Below are 8,669 nucleotides of genomic sequence, written 5' to 3'. Positions count from 1 at the left end.
ACATACATGTTCCAAGGTGTGTTCACATGTGTCCTTGTGTGCACACACATGTTCCTGGGTGCACACACACCTGTCCTCATGTTCCCAAGATGCCACACTTCTTTCCTCATGTGTACGCATGTTCTCAGGCATGTGTCCCTGTGATTGCACACGTGTGGTGGAGCACACGCTTCTGTGCCCACGTCTGCTCAGGCTCCATCCTCTCCCTGCCCCCTGTCCCGTCCCCTGGAGGCCTCGCTCCAGTGGAGACAGCGGCCTGTGCTGGGGCTGGCCGGGGTCACTGCTGGGCAGGTTCTCTTGCCCCCTGAGAAGCAGGAAGAGGGAGTGGAATCCCTCTGGGAGGCTCAGAAAAGGAACCTGAGAAGGCACTCCAGAGGCTTCTAGAAGGATCTGTGACCTAGTCCCACTGCACCTTGGCACCTCCCCTGCACCCGCGCACACAGATATGCACCATGTGAGCACACACGTGAACTATGGCTTCTGCTCAGATGCCTCCCAGACCCCCTCAGCCTGGGGCGTACGCCTGGCCCCAGGGACCTGCCAGCAACCCCCAAAACAGCCCCTGGGCAGAGCGACAGGTGGAGAGAACTCTGCCATGGGTGGGGGCTTGCTCCCAGTCACAGCCCTGGGTGTCCCGAGACCCGGGGAGGGGCTCGAGGGGCCCGGGGGGGCTCCACTGCGTTTGAGCCCTGCATGTATTTTTCTTCACGTCCACCCCAGGGGCGGCTGAGGCAGTCAGGAGGCACTGAGTGCGCTGGGCCAGGGCAGGCGGGAAGAGAGGGCCGGGGAAGCCGCTCCTGCTGCCCTCCTCAGAGGCCGGGTCCAGCGCTTGGCCTGGGCTCTATGAGCAGGCTGCGGTGGACAGCAGGAGTTCCCAAGTTGTAGAGAACTGACCACTCGTCCTTTGGGTGTCCAGGCAGATGCTCCCCTGGGTGCCCGTGCTGGGGCGGGGTGATGGCGGGGCCGGCGGGGCCAGGGCAGGGCGGGACACTGCATCAGCCGCCGGAGCCTCAGACCCCGTTCTCAGGCACAGAGACTCGGCTGCTCTGGCAGCCCAGAACAGTCCAGAGTTCCCGAGTGGGGCAGCCAGGGCTGCAACACGTGCCTGAGGGCTGACGGGGCCACGGCCGCTGGGCAGCTCAGGAGACTCCCGGGGCCCGGTGGTCTGCAGGCCGGCCCAGGCTAGGGGTACGGGGTGTCTGTCTCCTCCCGCAAGTCTCACCTGGGCCATGCTCTGCCAGGAAAATGAAGCCAAGCCCGAGACCCCACACACTCTGTCCCTGTGCTGGAACAGCCGCAAGTCTGTCCTCACGGCTCCAGCTCGACAGACACAGAACACATGTGCCAGGCACACACGTGCACGGCACGCACACAACACACACATGCATGGCAATACACGCATGACACACACATTCGGCACACACATGTACGTACACTGGCACACACCCACACTTTCAATGCTTTTCCCAAACCCGGGAGCAGGCTCCTGGCCAGCACCTTCCCATGGGGTAGAGGGGGCGGCTCTCCTGGGGGAGCAGATTCCGGGACAAAGCCGCCCCACGCCCTGCGCCCTCCCTCCCGCTATTAAAGCCTGCCTGGGCTGGCAGGGGCCCGGCCACACCATGCAGCTCAGCTTCCACGGCCTGCGGGCCCTGGTGACCGGGGCTGGGAAAGGTGGGTGAGCAGGCAGGCAGCCAGCTCACCTCAGCTGGACGTGGTGGCTGAGGGCCCTGGGGGGTCCGTCGCCCCGACCCCACCTGTTCCTCACCTTGACCGGCCCCGGGGCTGGAGATGCTGGCAGATGGGGGCCTGGGCAAGGCCTCCTGCTGTGACCCGGCGTCCCTGAGCTCTGTGTGGTCCCACAGGGATTGGGCGGGACACCGCCAAGGCGCTGCATGCATCGGGGGCCAGAGTGGTGGCCGTGACCCGCACCCAGGCCGACCTGGACAGCCTCTGCCAGGAGGTGAGCGGGGGGCGGTGCCCGTGCCCGGGGCTCCACTCCGTCCAGATGAGGAGTGGTAGCCCCCTCTCCCTGTGCCCGCAGTGCCCAGGGGTGGAGCCCATATGTGTGGACCTGGGGGACTGGGCAGCCACGGAGCGGGCGCTGCATGACGTGGGCCCGGTGGACCTGCTGGTGAACAACGCGGCCGTGGCGCTTATGCAGCCCTTCCTGGAGATCACCAAGGAGGTCTTCGACAGGTGGGTGTAGCTGCCTCCGGGCAGGCGGGGGCGCGTCCAGGCCTCTCTGACTGACCACACCCTCAGGTCACTCCATGTGAATCTGCGCTCAGTGATCCAGGTGTCCCAGGTGAGTGGGGGGTGGCCGGCATGGCCAGGCCGGGCCCTCCAGAGCGGGGAGGGTCAGGCTGCATCTCTCGTGGCCTCCAGATTGTGGCCCGCGGCATGGTGGCGCGTGGCGTGCCCGGCTCCATCGTGAACGTCTCCAGCATGGTGGCACACATCCCCTTCCCCACCATCGGCGTCTACAGTGAGTGCTCCTCGCCGGGTGGGGCCAGGGCCCCATGCCCCAGCCTGAGCCCGGTCCTCCCCGCCCGCAGGCTCCACCAAGGGTGCAATGACCATGCTCACCAAGGTGATGGCCCTGGAGCTGGGGCCACACAAGGTGAGCAGGGGCCAGGGGCAGGGTGGGGTGCAGAGGGCCGGGCCCGTCCCCCCACCCCACGGGTCCTTAAGCACAGAGCCAGGAGTCAGCCCTGAGCACTGTCTGTGAGGGGGCGGCGGCGCGGGCTGAGGCGCCTGGCCCTGGGCCCAGATTCGCGTGAACTCCGTGAACCCCACCGTGGTGCTGACGGCCATGGGCCAGCAAGTCATGGACAACCCCGAGATGGCCCGGCAGCTCAAGGAGCGCCACCCGCTGCGCAAGTTTGCAGGTCAGCGTGCCAAGGGGCGCGAGGGGGCGCAGGGGGCAGGCAGGGCGCACTGACCCGCTCGCTCTGCCGCAGAGGTGGAGGACGTTGTCAACAGCATCCTCTTCCTGCTCAGCGACTGCAGCGCCGCCACCACCGGCTCGGGCATCATGGTGGACGCGGGGTACCTGGCTTCATAGCGCGGCCAGTCCAGCCCGGTTGACCTGGGCACGCCCACCGCAGGCCCCGCCCCTCCCGCTCTAACACTGCCCACTGCTGGCCCCGCCCCGCCCGCCCGCACTCTTCTGTAGGCCCCGCCCCGCCCGCCCCAGCACTGCTCACTGCTGGCCCCGCCCCGCCCGCCCCAGCACTCTTCCGTAGGCCCCGCCCCGCCCACCCAGCACTGTCCTCTGCAGGTCCCGCCCACCGGCCACACCCCGCGCCGAGACCCCGCCCACAGCCCACCCTCTATTGGCCCCGTTCCCTCCCGCTCTCCTCCTTCCGGACCCTCCCCACATTCACGCCCCCCCCAGAGGCCATCCCCCTGCAGACCCCGCCGACGTCCACCCTTCCTCCGCTCTGACTACTGACCTGCGGGATTGGTTGGGGTTGATTTACCTAAATAAACGGAGATCGCCCACCTGGAATACGCAGGTGCAAGCTTGTGTATAGGCGAGGTGGGTGCGACCTACCCCACCTCGGCCCAAACGCCGAGACAGTTGTGCCAACCCGGCGGTCGCTCCTGATGGGACTTGGGGGACTCTACGCAGGGCGGGGCTCGAACCTGGGTCGGCCGCACGCAAGGCAAAAGCCCAGTCCTCCGGGAGACCATGTGGGATGCCGGGGGGCTCTCCCTGGGGGCGGCGCGTGCAGGGGTCACCCTGGGGGCGGCGCGTGCAGGGGTCTCCCTGGGGGCGGCGCGTGCAGGGGAGTGCCGACTCGCTGCACTGTCAGGCAGATTGTTTTTGACACTGATGAGAACCCGTTGTCCAAGCCCCCTGGGAACAACCCCGGAACACCTGGTCAGAGGGCAAAGGGCCAGGGGCAGAGGATGCAGGGCAAACTGCACGGGAGTAGGGAAATTGAGCAGCGGGCAGGAGCAGAGATGGACAGAGGGCTGCGGCCTATAAGGCCTCCCGCTAATCGCCTTCCCGGCGCCAAGTCTGACCCTGGGCAGGGTCCACCCGCCGCCCCCCTAGCTGGGTCCCTGATCGGCCCCGCACCAATTCAGGACCTCAGGACCTTCTCCCCAGCTCGGTGCAGCCCTTCGCCGCGGGCCCCGCTGGTTCCAGCCCTTCCCTTCGGGAGGGGGGGGTTCGGTCCGGCCACGCCCGGGTCTCCAGGCCTTTTCGCCCAGCTTCTTCCCGGGGCACCATCGAGAGGCCAGCGGCCAGCTCTGCACGCGTTGGCGAGCTGTTCTTGGGCGATCCTCTTCCTGGCAGGGCCCAGCGCCATCGGCTGCTGAGCTGGCCTGAGCGAGAACTCCGCAGGCGCTCGGCTCGCAGGGGGCCGGGCTGGACCTCGCCGCCGCGGGACAGCGGGAAAGAGAAAAAAACGCCCAAGCCGAGTCCTGGGGCCTGTGAATTCCCCGCCCTCCATCCCTGTGATTGGCTGCTCTGACAAGAGCCCCGCCCAACTCCCGAGCCCAGAGCCGCACTCCGCCCCCGACTGCCCCGCCCCTCCTGTGATTGGCTGCTCTGACTCTAGCCCCGCCCACATCCCGGGCCCAGCGCCGCGTTCCGCCCCCGGCCTGGCTCCGCCCGAGCCCGGGCTCCCGCGCTCCGCCCTGCGCTCTCCGCCCTAGGACTCGGGCCCGCCCCGGCCCGCCCCTCCCGGCCCGCCCCGCCCCTGCCCGCGCCCTCCGGGGCCCGGCGCCCCGGCCCGCAGTCGCACTGTCGCTGCGCGCAGGGCTGACCGCGCCACCATGGAGCTGGGGCTCGCGGGCCGCCGCGCGCTGGTCACGGGCGCGGGCAAAGGTGGGCCGGCGGGCGGGGGCGCGGGGCGCGGGCAAAGGTGGGCCGGCGGGCGGGGGCGCGGGGCGCGGGGGGCGCTGAGCCGCGCGGATCCCGCCGCAGGCATCGGGCGCAGCACGGTGCTGGCGCTGCACGCCGCGGGGGCGCAGGTGGTGGCCGTGAGCCGGACCCGGGCCGACCTGGAGAGCCTGGTGCGTGAGGTAGGCGCGGGGGTGGGCACCGAGGACCTTCGGACCGCGACGCCCAGGCTCGGGCGGGCGCAGGGTGGCGGTGGGCAAGCAGGCCCCTGGGTTCCCAGCCCAGTGCCCGGCCTGCGGCCCGAAATTCGAGTCCCAGGAGGTGGCCGCGAGCCTTAGTCCCGTTGGGCCACCCCGCGCGGAGCCTCTGGTAGCTGTTCTCCCCGATATTCAGTGCCCCGGAGTGGAGCCTCTGTGCGTGGACCTGGGGGACTGGGCAGCCACGGAGCGGGCGCTGCGCGACGTGGGCCCCGTGGACCTGCTGGTGAACAACGCGGCCGTGGCGCTTCTGCAGCCTTTCCTGGAGATCACCAAGGAGGCGTGTGACACGTGAGTGGGGTGGGGATTGGGGACACCCCGGGCAGCACCACCCCAAGGCCTGTCACCCCATTTCATCTGCCTGCAGGTCCTTTGAGGTCAACCTGCGGGCCGTGATCCAGGTGTCCCAGGTAAGCTGTCCGGCTGGGTGGGGGTGGGGCGGGTTGGGGGCTTGCCTCACTCCTCCCCTCCCCCCTCCCCACTCTCCAGGTGGTGGCCCGTGGCCTCATCGCCCGGGGGTCCCCCGGCTCCATCGTGAACGTGTCCAGCCAGGCCTCACAACGAGCACTGCTTAACCACAGTGTGTACTGTGAGTGCCCCTCACTGCCCTGCCTGGCCCCTGCCCCTCACTGCCCCTGCCCCGTGGCTCAGGCTCCTGCCACCTCCACAGGCTCCTCCAAGGGCGCCCTGGACATGCTTACCAAGGTGATGGCGCTGGAGCTGGGGCCCCACAAGGTGAGTTCCCTCAGGCCTCCCCGCGCCCAGCCCGAATCCAGGGCCCTCGCCCACCCCTGCCTGTCCTGGTGCAGATCCGTGTGAATGCGGTGAACCCCACAGTCGTCATGACGCCCATGGGCCAGGCCAACTGGAGCGACCCCCAGAAGGCCAAGTCCATGCTGGATCGCATCCCCCTGGGCAGGTTTGCAGGTGAGTCCGAGCGGAGGGCGGCGGGTGGGCAGGTGGGCAGCATGGCCAGAACTTCACCCAGCCTCTCCCGCAGAGATGGAGAACGTGGTGGACACCATCCTCTTCCTGCTGAGTGACCGCAGCAGCATGACCACGGGGGCGACGCTGCCCGTGGATGGAGGCTTCCTGGCCACCTGAGCCTCCACACCGCCCCACGCTGAGCCCCCAATAAACACACTGCTGCTTCCGCCCGGAGAGTCGTTCTGGGCGCGTGCTCCCGGGGCCTGGGGGGGACAGTGAGGCAGACGCTCATCGGTGCGTCCGTCTGTCAGCTCGTAGGTCAGTCTTGAAAGACCGTGAGCACTTTCCTTACCTTCCCCGGCACAGCACAGCCGAACTTGGGTTGTTTGAAATGTTGTTATTTTTTTTTCTGGGGCTCACTCCTGGCTCTGTGCTCCGGGATTGCTCCTGGCGGGCTCGGGGCAGTACATGGGGTGCTGGGGACGGGTCTGCTGAGTCCAAGGCCTTCCCGCTGTGCTCATACGGCGACTGTAAGCTTTGTGTTGCTTGTGGGGGTTGCCCCCGACTCCGGACGCTGCTCACTCCCCTCTGGGTCCCGCTCCTTGTTCACTGGGTCCACAACAGCAAGTCAAAATCCAGAGTGGAGCTGAAACCTCCGGGGTGTGAGAGGGAGCAGGACAGTTGGGGTGCAGAGCCCCCTCTTAGCACGGGGCCAGCTGCAGCCACACAGTCCTCACCCTTGCCCGTGTGGCCGGGTGCGGTCTCCAGCCCAGCTGTGTGCGCTTGCATAATCACGAACTCTGGCCGTTTCGCAACTGGGTGGCAGATCTGCCCCAGCGGAGAGAGCAGTTGGGCCCGGGTCACCCCAGCCTGCTCATCCCAGCAACCGCTGCCTGCATGGGTTCTGGGGTGAAGTGCAACCCCCTGGACCGTGGCTCCCAGCCTCCCAGCTCGTGGCCACACTTGTCTGCCCTCTGCACGCTAAGCCAGATCCTACAGCTTGGCCCCCTGCCAAAGCACATCCATGCCAGGGAGTCTGGAAGGGTGCTGGCCTTGCTCACAACTGACCCTGGGTCAATGCCCAGCACCCCAAGGGCCTCCAAGCCCCATGGGGAGCGATCCCTGAGTGCTGCAGGGGAGTTAGGGACAGCCTGCCCCTGCCTTCCTGGACGCCCTGCGACCCCATCGTGCACCTGCATTTGCTCCCACCCAGCCTGATGGTCCCCGAGATGCCGCCCCCTCCCGTGCCCCCCTGGGACCGTGGAGCGAGGAGAGCAGGAGACGAGGTGGAGAAAGTTTATTGTATAAAACGGGAACACTCCTCGAGGAAGCCCATCTGCAGCCCAGGGCAGCCCCCAGGGGTGCAGTGGGCAGGCCCCCGCCTCATGCTTCACCCCCACTCCCTCCCACAGACTCAGGCACACGGAGGACACACCACAGAGGACAGACAGGCAGAGGGGCGGGCGGGTAGACGGGTGGACAGGTGGCCGGGCAGCCGGGGGAGAGCCTAGAACAGCGTGCACTTCTTGCCGGGCTTCTTCACGGGGGGCGGGCAGAGGACGGCCCTGATGGCCTCGTCGAACACGGTCTTCAGGCCTCGCTGGGTCAGCGCGGAGCACTCCAGGTACTTGACCGAGCCTAGGGGTGGGGGAGGGTGAGGGGGCCGCGCGAGGGCCGGGGGCCGGGGCGTGGCAGGCACTCACCGATCTCGCGGGCCATGGCCAGGCCCTGCGGGTAGGTGATGGGCGCCAGCTTCTTGTCCCGCAGCCGCTCCACGGTGTCCTTGTCGTCGCGAAGGTCCAGCTTGGTGCCCACCAGGAGGATGGGCGTGTGCGGGCAGTGGTGGCGCACCTCGGGGTACCACTGTGGGGGCCGCCAGCTCAGCGCTGGGTCCCGGGCGCGCCGCAGGGCCAGGGCCACGCCCCCCAGCCCTGTCCCCCGGCCGGTCCGGGACGCCCGCGGCCCCCCGCCGGCTCTTACCTTGGCCCGGACATTCTCGAAGGAGGCGGGGCTCACCAGGGAGAAGCAGATGAGGAAGACGTCCTGGGGCGGGGCGGGGGGCGGGCGGGCGGTCAGCACCCCAGCCCCCGCCCGCGCCCCGCCGCGCCCGCCCGCCCTGCCACCTACGGTCTGCGGGTAGGAGAGCGGCCGCAGGCGGTCGTAGTCCTCCTGGCCCGCCGTGTCCCACAGCCCCAGGTTGACGGGCTTGCCGTCCACCATCACGTTGGCCGAGTAGTTGTCGAACCTGCGGGCGGGCGGCGTGAGCGCGGGCGCGCGGCGGGCCCCCCGCGACCCCCGGGCGCCGGCTCACACGGTGGGGATGTACTCTCCGGGGAAGGCGTTGGTGGTGTAGCTGATGAGCAGGCACGTCTTCCCCACGGCGCTGCGGACACAGGGCGCGCTCAGCGGGGCCCGCCGCCCGCCCGCCGCCCCCCGGGCCCGCACTCACCCGTCGCCGACCACCACGCACTTGATGGCCTGCATGGGCGCGGCCGCCGGGTGCGGAGAAATGCCCGCGCCGCAGCGGAGCCGAGCGCCGCCGACCCCGGGCGGAGACAGCCGAGCGCCGCCGAGCGCGCGCGGAGACAGCCGAGCCGCGCCCCGCCCGCCGCGCGCCCCCCGCCCGC

The 8,669-nt window shown here is 69.1% G+C and overlaps 3 protein-coding genes across 6 annotated transcripts; 2 read left to right on the top strand and 1 right to left on the bottom strand.

Annotated features, from left to right (window-relative positions):
* Positions 1-1,622: 1,622 nt before the first annotated feature.
* On the top strand, positions 1,623-3,498 carry LOC101537251 (carbonyl reductase [NADPH] 2-like). The gene is made up of 8 exons (XM_004621057.2): positions 1,623-1,674; positions 1,866-1,963; positions 2,045-2,199; positions 2,266-2,308; positions 2,389-2,488; positions 2,559-2,623; positions 2,774-2,891; positions 2,964-3,498. The coding sequence occupies exons 1-8, from the start codon at positions 1,623-1,625 to the stop codon at positions 3,065-3,067; spliced, it is 735 nt and encodes a 244-aa protein (XP_004621114.1). The 3' UTR covers positions 3,068-3,498.
* Positions 3,499-4,686: 1,188 nt separating this feature from the next.
* Positions 4,687-6,268, top strand: DCXR (dicarbonyl and L-xylulose reductase). Of its 2 annotated transcripts, none has more exons than XM_055132315.1 (8): positions 4,687-4,843; positions 4,943-5,031; positions 5,252-5,406; positions 5,483-5,525; positions 5,605-5,704; positions 5,786-5,850; positions 5,925-6,042; positions 6,116-6,268. In XM_055132315.1, the coding sequence occupies exons 1-8, from the start codon at positions 4,792-4,794 to the stop codon at positions 6,217-6,219; spliced, it is 726 nt and encodes a 241-aa protein (XP_054988290.1). In that variant the 5' UTR covers positions 4,687-4,791; the 3' UTR covers positions 6,220-6,268. The 2 variants fall into 2 exon arrangements, with proteins under 2 accessions (XP_054988290.1, XP_054988289.1); XM_055132314.1 differs by having other exon boundaries at positions 4,943-5,040.
* A 1,056-nt stretch (positions 6,269-7,324) lies between these two features.
* On the bottom strand, positions 7,325-8,660 carry RAC3 (Rac family small GTPase 3). Of its 3 annotated transcripts, XM_055130975.1 has the most exons (6): positions 8,492-8,654; positions 8,354-8,425; positions 8,170-8,287; positions 8,023-8,085; positions 7,746-7,905; positions 7,325-7,680 (listed from the first exon to the last, which is right to left on the bottom strand). In XM_055130975.1, the coding sequence occupies exons 1-6, from the start codon at positions 8,524-8,526 to the stop codon at positions 7,550-7,552; spliced, it is 579 nt and encodes a 192-aa protein (XP_054986950.1). In that variant the 5' UTR covers positions 8,527-8,654; the 3' UTR covers positions 7,325-7,549. The 3 variants fall into 3 exon arrangements, with proteins under 3 accessions (XP_054986950.1, XP_054986949.1, XP_054986951.1); XM_055130974.1 differs by having other exon boundaries at positions 8,023-8,287; positions 8,492-8,660; XM_055130976.1 differs by lacking the exon at positions 8,354-8,425 and having other exon boundaries at positions 8,492-8,655.
* Between the last annotated feature and the right edge of the window lie 9 nt (positions 8,661-8,669).

This window comes from Sorex araneus, chromosome 3 (assembly GCF_027595985.1).
Source record: "Sorex araneus isolate mSorAra2 chromosome 3, mSorAra2.pri, whole genome shotgun sequence".
Classification (NCBI taxonomy): domain Eukaryota; kingdom Metazoa; phylum Chordata; class Mammalia; order Eulipotyphla; family Soricidae; genus Sorex; species Sorex araneus.
Note: the sequence above shows the minus strand (reverse complement) of the source record. Positions and strands in the feature narration are given on the sequence as shown.